The 19,673-nt window shown below is 49.2% G+C and overlaps 1 protein-coding gene across 3 annotated transcripts in view; it reads left to right on the forward strand.

Moving 5' to 3' along the window:
* LOC144826372 (SPRY domain-containing SOCS box protein 3-like) overlaps positions 1-19,673 on the forward strand; it is a 104,931-nt gene that overhangs the window by 23,191 nt on the left and 62,067 nt on the right. For all 3 annotated transcript variants that reach the window (XM_078684701.1, XM_078684702.1, XM_078684699.1), the window contains one exon: positions 13,427-13,558. In XM_078684701.1, coding sequence (XP_078540827.1) covers positions 13,427-13,558 — 132 coding nt within the window. The remainder of the gene's footprint in view (positions 1-13,426; positions 13,559-19,673) is intronic.

Raw genomic sequence — 19,673 nt, forward strand, 5'->3', positions numbered from 1 at the left:
GGCCGCCAGGCCGTGTCTCTTTATTTTAAGCACCTCTCTGCTATTTTCTTTTCTCTATCACGCTCTTTTACCTACTCCTCTATTTCTCCACTCTCTCTACCCCCAGAATGTGCACGCTTTATTTTCTTTCTCCGATCTCTCTTTTCGTCTAATTGCTCACCCTGCTTTTGCTGCCCATGGCCGGCCGTACTTTCACTTTCACGGCCGCTAGGCCGTGTCTCGCATTTCTCCTCTTTTTTGCTGTCAACCCTTGTCTCTTCCTTACACTTTATTCCCACCTTTCTTCCATCCTCCATCTATGTATATCTCCATCGCGATTCTCACCTCTCTGCTATTTTCTTTTCTCTATCACGCTCTTTTACCTACACCTCTGTTTCTCTACTCTCTCTACCCCCAGAATGGGCCCGCTTTATTTTGTTTCTCCAATCTCCCTTTTCTTCTAATTGCTCACAACCTAGCTCAGCCATTTAAATCCCAGGCTGTGGTTTTACCCTGGCCACATTCGGTACTTTTAACTGGCCTGTCAGGCTTTACGGTGGTCCCGTCAAACAGCACTTTCTTGCGGTGGCTCAGGGGAGACAGATATACATGTTGCTTAATCAGCTATAAAGTGCCAGTGATCTGTGGTAGGGCCTGCCTGGACTCTCTGCCTACATCACGTCTGTCGCTCTATTTCCGTGACATTGTTTGCCTCCTCATTGGGCTCAGTGCAGCACGTTATTATCTTTCTCCCAGTGGTATTTCCAGTAGATGACCTAAAGTGTACACTTTTCTCATGCACACATCACTTTGGTTCCAAAAATTGCTTGCATGCCTTTAGAGAAAGTTAGACTCCCAGGGTTAATCAATCAATCAAATCATTCAGGATTTATAAACCGCATCAGCCCTTGCCTGGTGTTGCTGCAGTTTGAAACATCTTGTCTTGAAGGTTTCTTTATTTATCTTTATTCGAAACTTTTTGTGCCTTTCTGCCCTCTGTTAGACTCGTTTTTCCCTTTTTTTTCCTGCCCTTATGCCCTCTGTTAGACTCGTTTTTTGTGCCTTTGTGCCCTCTGTTAGACTCGGTTTTTGTGCCTTTCTGCCCTCTGTTAGACTCGGTTTTTGTGCCTTTCTGCCCCCTGTTAGACTCGTTTTTTGTGCCCTTCTGCACTCTGTTAGACTAGTTTTTCCCTTGTTTTTCTGCCCTCTGTTACACTCGTTTTTTGTGCCTTTCTGCCCCCATTAGACTAGTTTTTGTGCCCTTCTGCCCTCTGTTAGACTCGTTTTTTCGTGCCTTTCTGCCCCCTGTTAGACTCGTTTTTTGTGCCCTTCTGCCCTCTGTTAGACTCGTTTTTCCCTTGTTTTTCTGTCCTCTGTTAGACTCGTTTTTTGTGCCCTTCTGCCCTCTGTTAGACTCGTTTTTCCCTTGTTTTTCTGACCTCTGTTATACTCGTTTTTTGTGCCTTTCTGCCCCCTGTTAGACTCCTTTTTTGTGCCCTTCTGCCCTCTGTTAGACTCGTTTTTCCCTTGTTTTTCTGCCCTCTGTTAGACTCGTTTTTGTGCCTTTCTGCCCTCAGCACCACCACATTATCACTCAGCACCATCACATTATCACTCAGCACCACCACCACAGCACCACTCAGCACCACCACAACATCACTCAGCAGCACCACTCAGCACCACCACAACACCACCACAGCACCACTCAGCACCACCACATTATCACTCAGCACCACCACATTATCACTCAGCAGCATCCCCACCACAGCACCACTCAGCACCACCACAACATCACTCAGCAGGACCACCACAGCACCACTCAGCAGCACCACCACAGCACCACCCAGCACCACCACAGCATCACTCAGCACCACCACAGCACCACCACCACAGCATCACTCAGCACCACCACAGCATCACTCAGCACCACCACAGCATCACTCAGCACCACCACTTTATCACTCAGCACGACCACAGCACCACTCAGCACCACCACAACATCACTCAACAGCACCACCACAGCACCACTCAACACCACCACAGCATCACTCAGCACCACCACAGCACTACTCAGCACCACCACAGCACCACTCAGCACCACTGAGCACCACCACAGCACCACTCAGCACCACCACAGCACCACCACAGCACCACTCTGCACCACCACTGCACCACTCTGCACCACCACAGCACCACTCTGTACCACCTCAGCACCACTCAGTGCAACCACAGCATCACTCAGCACCACCACAGCATCACTGGTTCAAATATGTTCTCTCAATGTTTCAAGCTTTATTACAAATGTCACAAAAAGATGTTAATATTTCACTTCTGTTCTTGGATTTTCGTCACAATAAAATACACTGAACATAATCTTCACAAAAGTTATTTACAAAAGTTTAAGCTATTGCTATTATAAATTACAATAACTTTTATTTAAGTATTAATTATTTAAAAAAATTAAAAGCCATTGTTATTTGTAATAGCAATACATATAAGTCACGTAAATACAACACATATTGCATTACAAATGGTATAGGTGTCACATTTGCGAAAGTTATAACTATTGGCATTGTAAATGACAAAGCTATTAATTTTGCTATTTTCAAAACCAACACAGAAATAAAAAAAAATGCCATTTACAATAACAATAGCTCAAAATTTCCTAATGCGAGACCTATTGCATTGCAAATGCTTGTTCTTAATATTTGCTCCTCCTACCATCCGATCGTTCTTCCTCCAATTTGATATATCTATATCTTCTGGACTGTTTTTTCAATGTAGAATTGGCCCATATCTTCTAGACAATAATCACCCTGAATTTACTCATGTTATTGGACTGTTGGCCTAATTTTTTTGCCTATTTTCTTCCCAAACCATAGACCCTGCTCTCATGCCCGGGGTTTTCAAATTGCCTGAACTCTGCGACAAACTCAGCACCTTCTTTCACCACAAAGTTAAGACTGTCTAACACACCTTTGATGGAGTCAACCAACACACTGAACCTCCACCAACCACCCGCGACACCCTAAAGCCAGCGATTGACAACTGGACAGCCCTCACCACTGAAGACGATGAAGTCAATCCATTCTGGGGCCCTCACGGACCCCGGACCCTTGCTCTGCCACACCTTCATCCGCTCCCTGGCGACCGCCTCGTTCCCTGGCGACCGGAAACACGCCGAGGTCAACCCCCTCCTGAAGAAACCTTGTTGGACCCCACCGACCTAAAAAACTACAGACCCAACTCCCTGCTCCCGTTCCCAGTGAAAGTCATTGAGAAAGCCATCAACAGCCAACTCGCCACATTTATCGAAGAGCACAACATCCTCAACTACTCCCAATCCGGCTTCAGAAAAAAAACACAGTACGGAAACCGCCCTCCTCGCCGCAACAGATGACATCCGCACCCTACTAGACAAAGGAGAAACAGTAGCCCTCATCCTCCTCGACCTCCCAGCGGCGTTAGACACAGTCTCCCACAGCACCGTAATACGCAGACTCCACAACGCAGGGATCCAGGACAAGGCCCTCGACTGGATCCGCTCCTTCCTCTCTGACAGAATGTAGCGGGTCAGACTTCCCCCTTTCCTCTCAGACCCTACACCAACCACCTGCAGAGTCCCTCAGGGGTCCTCCCTCAGCCCCACGCTCTTCAACGTCTACATGGTTCTGCTCGCCCCCATCATCAGAACCTATAGACTCAACATTGTGTCATACGCAGACGACACCCAACTCGTCCTCTCCCTATCCAACGAACCCTACACCGCCAGACACAACTTTCAAGAAGGCATGGAAGCCGTCACCAAATGGATGAAAAACAGATGCCTACAACTAAACACCAACAAGACAGAAGTACTCATCATGGGCCCAAACCCTGACGCCTGGACCGACACCTGGTGGCCCCCCCACCCTTGTAAACCTGCCCACACCCACGGACCTCGCACACACGCAACCTAGGAATCATCCTGGTCACCAGCCGACTCGACTATGGCAACGCACTCTACGCCGGAATCAACACAAACCTCACCGCAAGCTACAGAACATCCAGAACGCTGCTGCAAGACTGGTCCTCAACCTACCAAGACACTGCCACATCTCCCAGCACCTGCGCACCCACCACTGGCTCCCCATCGAATCTAAAATCACCTTCAAGATACTCACCCACACACTCAAGGCCCTCCACAACACCGAACCAGCATACCTGAACAGCCGACTCAAATTCCACGCAGCCCAAAGGACCATGTGATCAGCCCAGCTCTCCTACACCGTGGTCCCCCGCACCAGAAAATCCAGATCGGGAGGCCGCTCCTTATCCATAAGGCGATACCATGTCATATGAAAAATTTGATGTATATTCTGGACCATCAACTGTGCGTACACGATGCGGTCTACATGTCAAGAATGTGAATTAGTCAAATGTACATATTTGCCCACCATACTCTTATGGCATGTATCACTAGTGATGATTATTTCACCGTCAATTGATGATGTATACCTTATCTTAATATATTTTTCCTTATTTCTTCTTCCTTTTTTGCTTCCTAATCCTCTTCTACCAACTCCCTATAATCACGGGTGCTTTTTCTCTGATGCATCATTGATGTCCCCTATCGCACCTGGGGTACCCTCCACACTATTCCTTACCATCTCTTTGATATTGTGGTACCTTTTCACTTTTGTGTCAATGTATAACCACATCTATAACCAGCCTTGAGAAAGCCCTGGCCTGCCGGCCTGTGGGCGTAACACATGTCAGCTGTTCTTTACCTTTCACAATTAGTTTTCGAATAAAGAAGAAAAGACCACTCCAACATAGCCCTTCACTCCTTGTACCTACCAGAATCTGGGATTAACCTATAAATCCATTTGATAGTGAGAGCACAAATCCATCGAACACATAAAAATCTATCACATACCAAGTGGATTCTGGGTGAAACCACCAGATTGGTATGTTCCACGGCAAAGATTTGGGTCATGACAAAGTGGGTGTGAACACGACTCCAGTCTTTCTGCTTTCTCCTTAAACTGTTGTGTTATGTACTTAGGGACTATCCATATAGGATACTGTGGCACCATTGTCAGTCTCTAGTTTATGGTACCCAGGGCATAGGTACCCCAGAGGTCTCCCCTGGGCTGCAGCATGTATTGTGCCACCCATGAAAAGGGGCCTACAGGCCTGCCATTGCAGTCTGTGCAGGTTGGTGCATGCACCACTTACAAAAGATATAGGTTTACTGTATCTAAGGGTCACTGCACTTAAAACCTATAAGTCACCCCTCTGGCAGGCCTTTACAGGGTGCTTGGCTCTAAGTGAGAGGGTGCACCTGCATGAGCAGGACACCCCTGCAGCCTATAGAGTCCATTCTCCCAGGGTGTCAGTGAAGCAGCCATATACTAAATAGAGGGGCTTTGCGTGACCGCACGATGCCTATCTCGAAAACGGCTGCAGCGAATCCCATCATGTTAGGTGTCAAACATGTTGGAATCACACCCCCACACCGTTACCGGTGTGGGACGTATGATAACACCCACCGGGAGAACCCTCCATTAGGCTTTCACTGTTCCCGGTGCCAACCTTCTAGTTCCGAACAGCACAAAATGGTTGCTATTGACCAGAGACAAATTTCTGCCCTCGGCTGCTGAGTCAAGCTCAAGCGGGGGAAGGCAAGAAAATAGGCATTCTGTCACAGGTAGATGCAACCACCTCCCAGACAGGAATTAGTGCATTAGGGATGGGTGGGTGCACTTGTCAGTGCCTGAAAATCTGCATGCAGGGCACATTAGATGTCCCTGTGCATAGTCCAATTCAAACCAGTCCTGGGAGCCGTTGGCTCCCACTCTGGCGCGAAACTGGACAAAGTACATGAGCGTAGCCTCCCCCCTGTCCAGACCCTCCCCTGGGAGGGTCCCCTGAATCTTCCCAACACTCTCCTTAGGGTACTTAAGTGCTTACCTGGATGTAGGTCACTAGATTCGTCGTGCACAAGTTTCAGAACTGAAACCATTGCACTCCTACCGTCTGGGCACTCTCTACTTCACAACGAATTTGGCCCAGACTTTATCTCCCTTCCAGTCTGCTGCCTCGTCTGTGCCTGTGCACCACACAGAGCTCGTGTAGGGCCTGTGGAGCATCCAAGACACCTGAAGATAATCTCCCTTGGAGTGAAGGAGTCACTCCCCTGCATTCGCAGGCACCGCAACACTGCTTACCGGTCGGCTGATTCCGACCTCCTATGGACGTCGAAGGGTTCAACAACACAGGAGGTGGGTTTCTACGGCCCTTGAGGCCCGAGCTGTCCTCTCACCCAGTTTGAGGCCAGAATCCCTTGTGGGGGCTACAATACCCAAACCCCATGTGAACTGCGTACTTTTGCAAGTGCAAATGCTTGTTGTCAATTCTGCAGCAAGTGCATTGGGCTCCAAGTAGCCCCAACATCTGGCAACTTCTTCTTTAAAGATCTTCACCCACATCGCACCGTTTGCTCCGCGTTGTTTGGTAATGCTGAAGGAGGTCCTCCTGTGACTCCAGTGCCTTCATCTTGTGGGTCCTGTGGAGGGTCAACTATGACTTCTTTGGGCTCCCCTGATTGCTCTGGGCCTGTCCTGACCCCTCTACTTCTGGTGAGTCTCCTGGACCTTGCTGGTCCTATTACTGTTACTTCTTGACCTCCTGCGTGGGTTGCTTTTGCCAAGGCTTGTTGGAGCTCCCGCCTGACACCGACCCCTCAGCAGTCAACATCCTTCCTGGGACAGCTCTTATCCGGCTCCTGGTCATCCTCCGCATCGCCTGCTCCCTGCTGCTGCAGAGTCAAGGTCATCGACATCTATCCTGACGCACCCGACATCGGTGGACATTCGTCTACCGAGCCCCTGGTCACTCTCAACTGACCCAGACTCTGTCCCCTCTGCTTCTAGGTACTCTTCAACAAGAATCCACAGTTGGATTCCCACAGACACTTTCTCCTCTTCCAGCATCAGCCCTTCCCTGAAGTCCTCCATTGAGTTCGACAGCGGTTTCCGACGCCACTCCACATCTATGCACCCGGCTTCCCTGGGATAGGTAACTTTGGTACCACAGTATCTACGGGTGGGGTGGCTCTCCAACCTTCTGTCTTCCACTGGGTTTCTTCAGGGTCTACTGGGAAGGGTCCTTAATCTTTAAAAATCCAACCACGCCTTGCACATAGACTTGTACGGAGCACGTGGTAGTGTTCACACACTGCACATGCTCTCCGTGGGGTTGTGTCTGCTCAACTTGGGTGGTTCCTTGGGGTCTCAGCAATTCTACGTCCTCTCAATATTGTCCTGACTCGAGTCATGGTTCTTATACCACTTTTTTAGTATTTAGTTTGCCCCCTCCCCCCCCCCGGAGCCCACTGTGTATTAGTGCTATTTACTGTGATTATTTTGCTATAGTAATGTGTGCTTTGTGTATATCTCCATGTGGAGATACTGTAACGTACTAGAGAGTATTATATAATAAATACATATTTTTATAAAAACCTTGTGTGGTTAATTTTAAATTTAATCTATAATATAAGATTGCATTCTGGCAAAAACAAGATGCTTTGCACGCCTTCTGGACTAAGCCTGAAGGCTGCTCTCCACAGCTACCACTTAGAGAGCTTTCTACAGTTGTCTAAGACCACTAAAATCACATAAACGGTTGTCTGGACTGGTGCAAGGTGCCCACTTACGTTAGTGGACATCATATACCAGGCCAGCTTCTCACAATCGGGTATGAAAGCCATTTCAGCTATGAGTTCAGACTACCAGTTGTTCAAACCCCATTTATGCTTGATTTATTAGACTCTCGTGTTGCTCTATAAGACTGTGGGTTACATACAGTGTTTACATAATAATTATCTTGCCTTATAGGGCACTAATGGTTAAAATTTTAAAACTATTTTTTAAGAAGGTCTTCTCACTGCAATTCTATAACATTGTTTATTTATGTCAAAGCTTCACAAGTTCAGGAATATAATTTTTTGAATTCTGAAGCAGCTTTATCAGATTTTACTTAATGTTTGTTGTGTGATCTGCAAAGCAAACCTTTTCAGGGCTCGGCTCGTGCATGGGCTTTAACCCTTTGGCTGCGGGGGTTATTCCCCCGCTGTGCTGGGGGGCGGGGCCACGCACAGCGCCCCGGTGCTGATGACGAGCTCAGCTCGTCATGAGCCACGGTGCTCGTGTGCTCATGACGAGCTAAGCTCGTCACGGCCACGCCCGTTTCCTTAGAACGCTCAGCACAGCAGGGGAATTATCCCCGCGTGTGAGCGTTCTAATGGCCATGATGAGCTCAGCTCGACATCAGCATGGGAGGGGTTAAGATCCGAGCCAGACCTTTGGCTCCGCTCTGGCTCGGCTCTCCCTGTAGATATGTTGGCTCACCCACCTCTAAGTCTAGACACCGACCTGCTACGGATTAGTGGACCTGATGAAAGAACTGGGGGGGCCTATTTCCCTTAGCTGGCGCCCTTTTGGCAGCCTAACGCCAACACAGGCACCCTGTAAGTGCGCCGGCGGTGCAAACAGGACTGTTTTTGTGCAGAAAGCAGCAGATATTGAAAGAGTAAGTAACGAGGAGTAATGTGGAGAAGTGTGGCTGGATGGTTAGAGCGGCAGACCCTGATGCAGAGGTCTAGCCCGGGACCAGGGTTCAATTCCCGCCTCTGCAGGTCTTGGGCTCAATTTCCTCGGACCTGATAATTCTCGCCTCGGTGCCTATTCTAATCATGGGTCCCACTCTGCAACTCTGGGCAATAGCTTGCTTAAGCTCCACAACGGCCCCCACAACGCTAAGGATGCCTGGCCTCACCTTGAGGGTGCCCAGGAGTGGACATTTCACAGGAAAGCCAGGATGGGTTCCACAGCGGTATGAATACAGCGCTACGAGACCTCTGGGTAGAAGGCGCTATATAAAATACAAACACATTTACAAAGATATTTCTCCTCGTTATGCCTCACCTGAGAAGGCGTTTCTTTTCGGCACATTCCCAGGTCTACCAGTTCTCGTAAATCTGGGAGTGTGTCAGAAACCATGGGAGATGCATGGGAACACCCACACCGCAACGCCCATGGAACGCCTTCCCAAGGGCGGGGTAAGGCAACGCAGCGATTTGCGCTGCACTGACGTACTCCAGAATTATGGAGCCACTCAGGGCCACACTTGCGTAGCTTCATTACACACATATACGGTTTGCGTCGCTCTTGCACCACATTGTGTGGTGCAAGAACGAAGCAAACCAGCTAATGAATAGGCCCCTAGGTGTGCTGCCAGCAGGGATGGTGTAGGAGGCTGGCTCAATATAAGGTGCACACTCACAGAGGATGTATGTCATCACAACGCATGCTTTTACAACGCATGCCTTTACAACGCAGGCTTTACAACGCAAGTCGTTACACCGACTTGCGTTGGGGGGTGCTGGATAGTGGAATAGTTTAATTTTCTATTCCAACTCCAGTCCCCGTGGATAGTAGGGAAGGTTTTGGATAGTAAATTAAACTATTCCCTATGCTAGAGCGCCCCCCCAGCGCAAGTCGTTGTAATGCCTTGTGTTGTAAATCCTGCGTTGTAATGGTAGTGCGTCGTAAAAGTTGCGTTGTGATGGATGTTTCCTCTCACAGGAGTGATGCACCTTGCACTAATCCAGGCAACACTTATTGTGATTTTAGTGGTCTTTGATGACCATAGAAAGCTCTCAAAGCGGTAACTGTGGGGAGCAGCCTCCAGGCTTATCGTGAAAGAGTGTAAAGCATCGTGTTTTACCACATTTAATCAACAGTTCAGATTAACTGAAAAAGAACCACACAGTGTTTATAAAAAGCAGTATATTTATTGCACACCACAATCACAAACTCATTAGTATATCTCCTGCCCGGAGATATCAACAATATATATGAAAATACTCAAAAGAAATCAAGTAAGTAGCACAAATATACACTGGTCTCCAGGTAAGACCAAACCATATACTAAGAAAGTGGAATGCGAACTGCAAGGAAGAACCAGAAGACTCAGAGAAGCTGGGAGAACAAGGGACCACCCAAGATAAGTACCCCAGAACCCCGAGAAGGGTGCGTGCAGAGTGGAAATACAGCTGCGTGCCCAATGAAAGTCAATGGAGAAGTCGCTGATGCAGTTTTAAAGAAGAAGGACCCTTCCCAGTGGACCTTGAAGAAACCCTTTGGAGGACGGATGGTTGGAGAGCCACCCCATCTGTGGATGCAAGGTGCACAGGGGTGAGGTGACAGGGGTGAGGTGACGTCGGAACCTACCGTATATGACAATGGAAGACTTTGGAGAAAAGGCCTCTGGAGACGTTCGTGAAGATGTCCGGTGGAATCCAAGCATGGCTTCTTGAAGAGGAGAACCTGCAAGCAGAGGGTGCCACTCGGAGGTGACCAGGAGGCACGTAAGCACAATGCCCACCCTTGGAAGGGAGCTCAGGAGAGTTGACGAGGACCGTGGTGCTGCCGCTGTGGGAAAGCTGTGGGAGGCTGAAGAAGAATAGGAGCCATTCACAAGCTGTCCAACGTCGGATGTCAGTGTCTCGGTGGTCGGTATCTGGCGGGAGCACCAACAAGCCTTGGTAACTGCAACTGGCATGGAAGAAGACAAGATGCAATCGTTGGGACCAGCAAGGTTCAAGGGATTCACCAAGAGCAGGAGAGTCAGAGCAGGCCCGGAGCAAGCATGGTAGCCCACCACAGCAGGAGAAGACCCTTGAGAGGACCCATAGGCTGAAGACACAGTAGTCGCAAGAGGACCTCTGGCAGCTCACCAAAGAATGAGGCTCACGGTGCAAGGGATGCAGTGAGGATGCTGATCTTTGAGGGATGAGGTGTTGGAGGCTGAAGCTCCTTGAAGCCCGAAGATCTCTGGAGTGCAGAGGCAAGAATCCTTGGCAATGGTAAGTTGATGCGGTGCACAGGGGTTTAGTCCCAGCGCAGCTGACGAGGGATACTGTCCTCCAAATTGCAGGGAAGACAGGTCAGGCCTCTGGAGAGCTGCAGAACCACCACCTATGTCCCTGTACCTCAGAAAGTCAATAGGATGACAGGAGGAGCAGACCGGTCATCTTCATTGCGGTGCCTGCAGATGCAGGGAGTGACTCCTTCAGTCCAAAGGAAATTCCTTCGGATATCCTTGATACCCACAGGTCATCTGGGGAACCTGAGAGAAGCACAGACACAGACAAGGCAGAAGACTTGCAGAACAGCGAGAACAGGAGCAGCAGGAGTCTTCCTTGAAGCAGTATCAGTTCCAGTCAAAGTCCAGCAAAGTCCAAGTGTCCAGGCGGTTAAAGACTGTCTTGGTTTGAGAGGTCATTCTTGTTCCACGACGAATCTAAGGACCCACCCACAGGGGAGCCCTTAAATACCCCAGGAAGAGGGTTGGAACGACTCAAGGGTCCCCCCACAGGAGGGGCTGGCCAGAGGGGAGGATGCTCCCTTATTGTTTGTCCAGGTTTGCACCAGAACTGGAACAAAGGGTTCCTGAACAGGCTCAAACAGGAGTATGCAAGGAGGGCTCCAAATGTGCCCTTCAAGGCAGTCTGGTGGCGCTGAAAAGCACCCACGACCCAGCCCAATACACTAAGTCCTGTCTGGGAGGTGGTCACACCTCTCTGTGACAGGAAACCTATTGTTCTACCTTGCCCTCCTCGAGCTCGGCTCAGCAGCAGGAGGGCAGAATCATGTCTGTCGTCGGCAGCAGCACTAGCTTGCCGGCAGGCCCTAAATGACTAGTACCTGGAGAACAGGGGACTCCTCCAAGGGGCCCTGCAGCACACGGGATCATACCCCCAACACAGGAATCAGTGTTGAGGTAAGATTCCAACATGTTTGATCCCAAACATGACAGGGTTCAGCGCAGCTGTTATATAGTTAGACATCTCGTAATGACTGATGTCTATTATATGTATTAAAATGTCATACCACGCTTACAAAGCCTGGAAAATCGACTCCCAATGCTAACTTAATAATCGCTCAGGGGTAACTGTTCCTAAAGAAAAGACAAGAAGAGCTGGCCTATTTTGGTCTCTAGGAGAGACTGCGTGAGACTCACTCACAGCGAAGGTTGGGGAGGGACCGGCATTCTACCGCGGAGGACAGGTAATACGCTGCGTTCCAGGAGAAGAGAGAGAGAGAGAACTTATTGGTCCTGATGAGAACTCCATAAATACAGGAGTTTGAAACGCGTCGACCTTACTTGACTTAAGTTGGACAGGACTCTTTTGTCAAACTTTATTGAATACCATTAGAATCCAATTTGAGAAATAGTGAAGTTAATTTCCTTTGCATTGAATTTAAATAGCTGCAAAATTGGTTCAATTTGTTCTATTTGGTTTAGAAATTTGTAGATATCTTTTGACAGGAGTCCACATTGTTTTTTGTGTATATAGGTGTGAGAGGAGTATGAATGATTTAGGTAGGATGTGTTATGTATATATAAGTGTAAATATGTAAATTCATAGTGTTTTTTTGATTTTTGTAAATGTTTGTACATGCTCAAAGTGTTCAAAAAAGTATCAAAAATAAAATGCATAACTAGTGCTAAATAAATAAATAAACAACTAGTGACGTTAGTAAAACACGGACCGATATGTTTCATTCATAAAGGCTCTTTTTTTTCAAGACGTTTAATAATAGGTTCAGTAGTGGCCTTGTTTTGCTTTTCTTGCATTCCAGGAGAGGCATCATAGTCCTTTCCAGTCACAGTCTCTCCCGGCGACCAAAATATGCCAGCTCGTCTTGTCTGTTCTTAAGGAACAATTACCCCTGAGTGATTATTACATTAGCCTTGGGAGCACGGAAACTGGATCTGTTTCTCTTTTGGCTCCCCGTCCCCCCTCTTTGTGTGTTTTGTAAAAAAGTGGGGGTAACCATGAAAGCAGATCCTACTTTCCTACAGATGGTCTTAGATTTGAACAGCTTTAACAAGTAGTTTCTGAACTGGCGTTGGGTGGCCGAGTATCCTAGCTGTTGTGAGGGGTGAACAACACTTACAACGCAACTTTTACATCGCAGAGCCTTTACAACGCAACCATTACAACGCAAACGATTACAACACATTGCTCTGGGGGGCGCTCTAGGATAGGGAATAGGTTAATTTACTATCCAATAACCTTCCCTAGTGTCCACGGGGACTGGAGTTGGAATAGTAAATTAAACTATTCACTATCCAGCACCCCATAGCACTATGCGTTGTAATGGACTGCGTTGTAATACTTACGTTGTACAGGCATGCGATGTAAATGCATGTGTTGTAATGTCATAAATCCGTTGTGAGGAGAGAGGGCAGAACAAGGGCCACCCAAGACCCTATAAAGTAATGTTATCTTTTCTGTGTCTTTCAGTTGATGGTTTTCCAAAGGGCCACAATCTTATGGTTTGTACTAATCCGTCCCTCTCGCCTTCTCTTTCCCTCTTCATCCCCCCCTCAGGTTTCACCCAGGGAGAGCACTACTGGGAGATTGAGTTCCTGGAACCGCCCTACGGACTGTCCGTGATGCTGGGAATCGGGACCCCACAGGCGCTGTTGCATGCTGGGAACTACACATACATTGACCTGCTGGGTATGTTAAGGAACTTTTGCTCAATCTTACAAATGTATTGGTTGCATGGGTACCAGGAATGATGTCATTGTATTTTTATAGTGTTTTCTAAGCCTGATGAGGAAATTAAATGCTTTTCGGCGAGTAGCATGCTATTCCGGAACCCAAAACGGATTAGTGGTGGATTAGGATAGAGAAATCGAAGTTATGGATTCAAACTGTGTTCAAGTTAGCTAATGAAGCTTGCAGAGTCTGCTAACGTGACTGACTATATTCTAACACACGAGCCTTTCGGTGGCAAAGGCTTCTGCCGTATGAGTGCCCTTATTCTATCCCTTTACCTTTACAGTGGGTGCTGACATGTGACCGACTCTTTTCTAGCCCATGAACCTTTCAGTGTCAGGAGCTGCTGACATGTGACTGACTCTGTTCTAGCCCACAAACCTTTCAGTGTCAGCTGCTGACATGTGACTGACCCTGTTCTAGCTCATGAACCTTTCAGTGTCAGCAGCTGACATGTGACTGACTCTGTTCTAGCTCATGAACCTTTCAGTGTCAGCTGCTGACATGTGACTGACTCTGTTCTAGCCCATGAACCTTTCAGTGTCAGCTGCTGACATGTGACTGACCCTGTTCTAGCTCATGAACCTTTCAGTGTCAGCTGCTGACATGTGACTGACTCTGTTCTAGCTCATGAACCTTTCAGTGTCAGCAGCTGACATGTGACTGACTCTGTTCTAGCCCATGAACCTTTCAGTGTCAGCTGCTGACATGTGACTGACCCTGTTCTAGCTCATGAACCTTTCAGTGTCAGCTGCTGACATGTGACTGACTCTGTTCTAGCCCATGAACCTTTCAGTGTCAGCAGCTGCTGACATGTGACTGACTCTGTTCTAGCCCACAAACCTTTCAGTGTCAGCTGCTGACATGTGACTGACTCTGTTCTAGCCCATGAACCTTTCAGTGTCAGCAGCTGCTGACATGTGACTGACTCTGTTCTAGCCCACAAACCTTTCAGTGTCAGCTGCTGACATGTGACTGACTCTGTTCTAGCCCATGAACCTTTCAGTGTCAGCAGCTGCTGACATGTGACTGACCCTGTTCTAGCTCATGAACCTTTCAGTGTCAGCTGCTGACATGTGACTGACTGTTCTAGCCCATGAACCTTTCAGTGTCAGCAGCTGACATGTGACTGACTCTGTTCTAGCCCACAAACCTTTCAGTGTCAGCTGCTGACATGTGACTGACTCTGTTCTAGCCCATGAACCTTTCAGTGTCAGCAGCTGCTGACATGTGACTGACTCTGTTCTAGCCCACAAACCTTTCAGTGTCAGCTGCTGACATGTGACTGACTCTGTTCTAGCCCATGAACCTTTCAGTGTCAGCAGCTGCTGACATGTGACTGACCCTGTTCTAGCTCATGAACCTTTCAGTGTCAGCTGCTGACATGTGACTGACTCTGTTCTAGCCCATGAACCTTTCAGTGTCAGCAGCTGCTGACATGTGACTGACCCTGTTCTAGCTCATGAACCTTTCAGTGTCACCTGCTGACATGTGACTGACTCTGTTTAGTCCATTAACCTTTCAGTGTCAGCAGCTGCTGAAACGTGAATTACTCTATTCTAGCCCTTGAACTTTGCAGAGGTAGCCGACGTGGCCTGACTGCTGTGGTCTTGATGTGTCGTGTAGTTCTTTACCCCTCCCCTGGACCTGCACGTTTTGTATGACCTAAACTGAGGGCTTGGTGTGCAGACAGACCCTGGACACACCCAGAGGATGAGTCAGCCATTAGACCAGCTGGTTCTACAGTGCACTATCACCCTCCTGTATTCTACAGCGGGGTGGGTAGTTTCTGGCAACCACTGAACATGACAACCCTGATTCCTCAGGGATCGTGGAAAACAATACGGTATCTTTCGCTCAGTCACTCGTGCTTACTTTCCCATAGTACACATAGAATGTCGATTAGAACGGTTTCAATAATTATTTATTGGTCAAGCGTCAGTCTAGTATGAATCATATTATCTGCGACAATCAAAAGACAAGAGCAGACAAATGTAATCACTAGTACCAATATTGTACGTAGCAGATACATTTCTACCATTGTGCTAATAAGATGAATAAAAGCAGATTATATAAAACAATAGCATTGGCGTACTCCTACGATGCGTATCCTACCTAAATGTACCTAGCCCTAGGTATGTGGGTGAAGCTTGTGTATGTAAATATCAAGATAGATCCTAATGGAGCCAAGAATCCCCCGGGGAAGTGCTAACCCCTCATCTGAGGGTTCTGAATGAAGGACCCCGTCTCTGCGTCAAGGATGGCGCCCCACAAGGGACGTCAGGTCTCTGCCTGTCGATGGATCAGCCTGCAGAGTCTCGGTCCAGCCTGGAAGGAATTCTCCTCTCCTCTGTAAGGGAGAGTGGGGGTCTTTTATACAAAAGTGGTCACTGCAGGGTTTCTTCTAAAATCGATATGTTTTGAAAACATTGACTAATCCTCTGCTAATCCTTTTCTAAACAAACATGATCATGCACAGTTGGCTGTTGGCATGGATGAAAAAAGTGGTGACCCTTATACAGAATAAATCCCTGGGGACACGCTTGTGTACGTCAGGTACAGGGATTAAGATATGGTACCGAGAGCCTGATGTTGGAGGGACAGAAGTAAGCTACTAGGGAAAAGGTCACCTGTGTAAAACCGGTATGTCGCGTGGATGGGACAAAATGTATGTAATCGGTATGTATATGAGGGGACTGTCCTAAAGGACATGACACCCACTCCTCATCAAAGGGTAAACAAGGTCAGCTTGGTAATGACAGAGTAAAAGCTAAAAAAGTATCTATCATAAAAGCATATTTAAAAACACAAAAAAATGAACAGAAAGGCTAGGTCTATAGTGAAAGAATTCTTCCCTAAAAAAGCATTCATAAAAGGTCCTCCATATATTTGAATATATTGCAATTGTTTTTCTGAGCACCCTGAAAGCCGCTATGTTCAGATAGAGCAGACAAGAAAAAACAAAGTCAGTACGACATTCAATTTGGTACATGTTTAAAAATTGTCCAAACAGTTCCCAGGAGAGGCCAGATTGTTTATGAATCCTGCGCTGTAGACTCAACTTCACTGAACATGGTATCCGCAGGAGGCAATCCTTCTAGCACCTCCAGTATGATATCAGGTGAGCAGAGGTGGTCATCACTTGTTCCCACGGCAGCCGTCAGGGAAGAATTAGAATCCTGTGTGCCTGAGACTGATGCCTGCACATCCATGGTGGAGCCGATCTCCGTTTCAACAGGAGCTGAAGCGTCCCGTGGAGGCTCTAGCAACGCCATCATCAACATGGGAATACACTGTGGACAACTGTGCACATGGGCCCGTAAAGGAGGAGCATGTCTATTTCCAGCGGTGCAACCGATGGAAGTGTCAGGCAGAGGTCGAACACGCTTCCGGATCTGCAAAAGAGGCAGCGGAATACTGGCAGGATGCAGTCAAGCCAGGTCGGTCTGAAAGACAGGAACCAATGCCCACTCAGCTCTTGAAGCCGAAGTAACCCCATTAAGAACACCAATCGCTCACGACAACCTCGTCCCAGCAGTGTACTCTCCATGACTTGAGCGATGCTGACATCCATTGCGAAGCAATAGATTAAAAAACAAGATGCCCGCTACTGAAAGCAGGACCAAAGGAAGCCCTCCAATAACGGGAGTGTATGAATGATGGAATCATTCCGAAAATGGTTTGGAAGGTGTTTAACAGACCTGATCCAATGCTTTTAAATAAGTGTACTATCCCCCGCGTATCAAACATGTTAAAGATATGATGACCATTTCTCTGCAATGAAGCGGGAAGTTCGTACCGACCAAAGGCTGTATCTCTGCCACTTGGAGATCAAAGATCTCTCAAGCTGAAGTTTAGGCCACATTTTGCTGAAACGGCATGGCTTTCAGTCTGCTCAGAGAATTAAACCCTATGTTAGAAACATTCAATGAAGGCCACAGTCGTGCCTCCCTAACTGTGCGAACTGGGGGAAACAATACTTGCTTACCACAGATAGCCCTGGAGTTTACGGTCACTAGATAAGCAATGCCGGGCGTCATACCACAGCAGCCTTGGTCATTCAGCATCAAGTAACTCCCATTGGAAAGTAACTCAAAAACTGGATGAATTACAGCAGCTGGGGAACCTTTCAGGTAGCATGACAGATTCGCTATTGACGCATTACACGCTGTGTGGAGCAACACTTCCTTACCACTAAAAACCCACTCAAGGACGTTTTACAGTTTGTACCACTGAAGAAAACCTCATTGTCCTTGTTCCTGCATCTATATGGGTATGGTAACCCCCAGGTTTCTTGCATGTACCCTTCGCCCAATGCTTCATATCTGCCTACTGTTTAATATATAGTGGTATAGTGACCACTGTGCCTTTAATTAGGCCGGGTCACCCCTCCTGCTCCCGACACCTCCTGACGCCTCCTGCTGCTGCTGCCCCAAGCGACCCAGCCGCCGCTGAGCCGCCCGCCTGTGCCGTTTTTCCCGCCGTTTTTCCCACCGCTGCCCCCTGCGGCCCCGCCCACCTTCACCCCATTGGCCACCCCGCTCCCGCCACCCAGCAGACCCGCCCTCCCGGCTCCTGATATAAGGGGTCTGCAGTACGTGTTCTGGCGTGACCACTGTGCCTTTAATTAGTCCGGGTCACCCCTCCTGCTCCCGACGCCTCCTGACGCCTCCTGCTGCCGCTGCCCCGAGCGACACAGCCACCGCTGAGCCGCCCGCCTGTGCCGTTTTTCCCGCCGCTGCCCCCTGCGGCCCCGCCCACCTTCACCCCATTGGCCACCCCGCTCCCGCCACCCAGCTGACCCGCCCTCCCGGCTCCTGATTTATGACGCCCACAGAGCGACCGCGCAGCGGACGCGCGCAGCGGGAGCACCGAAGGAGCGCCGAAGGTGCGCCAAAGGTAAGCCCGGCTGCGCCCGTCCGCGCCTGGCCCGCGCCCAGTGCCAGGACCCCTGGCCCCCACCGACGGAAGCCGACCCGACGAACCTACGACGCCACCGTCCTCAACGCACTCAACACCGGCCGAACCCCGGGCTGCTACCGAGCCACACCGAGACGCACCCACGGACCCTTCCGCTGCCACGCCTGCAAGTTCACCTGCAACCGGACCTGCACGGCACCAGCACCCACCAAACCGAGCACCAGCAGCACCCACCTGAAGTGCATCCTGCTCAACACCCGCTCCGTCCACAGACACGCCGTCGAGCTCTGGAACCTGATCGACACCACAACCCCAGACATCGCCTTCCTCACGGAAACCTGGATGAACGCCTCCTCAGCGCCCGACATCGCCATCCCGGACGGCTACAAGATCATCCGGAGGGACCGCATCAACCAGACAGGAGGAGGCATCGCCATCATCCACAGGAACACCATCCGCATGACGACCAACACCGACGACACCCTCGCACCCGCCGAGCACCTGCACTTCCAGATCCACGTCAACCCCAAGACCACCCTCAGAGGCACCCTCATCTACAGACCCCCGGGACCACGCACACAATTCAGCGAAGACATCGCCGACTTCATCAGCCCACACGCCCTCCCCTCCGCCGACTACATCCTCCTCGGGGACCTCAACTTCCACCTGGGGAACAACAACGACCGCAACACCACCACCCTGCTGGACAACCTCACCAACCTCGGACTCAAGCAACTGGTAGACACCCCCACCCATTACGCCGGACACACGCTCGACCCGGTCTTCTCCTCCAGCAAGGACATCGCCTTCAGCCACGCCACGGGACTCCACTGGACGGACCACAACTGCGTCCACTTCAGCTTCAGAAGGACCACGCTCCACCATCACCAGCAACAGATTCCCCGCAGAAGCTGGAAAAAGATCACTGCAGACCAGCTCGCTACCTCCCTGAGCAAGAACCCTCCCACCAGCACAACGAACCCCAGCCAAGCGGCCACCAACCTCACGAAATGGATCAGCGACTGCGCAGACGACCTCGCCCCTCTGAAGACCCCGCCGAGCAGACCCGGCAGCAAGAAAGCCCCTTGGTTTAACGACAAACTCAAGAACTCCAAAAAGAACTGCAGAGCACTCGAGAAAACCTGGCGCAGAG

The sequence above is a fragment of the Lissotriton helveticus genome, chromosome 3_2 (genome assembly GCF_964261635.1).
Source record: "Lissotriton helveticus chromosome 3_2, aLisHel1.1, whole genome shotgun sequence".
Taxonomy (NCBI): domain Eukaryota; kingdom Metazoa; phylum Chordata; class Amphibia; order Caudata; family Salamandridae; genus Lissotriton; species Lissotriton helveticus.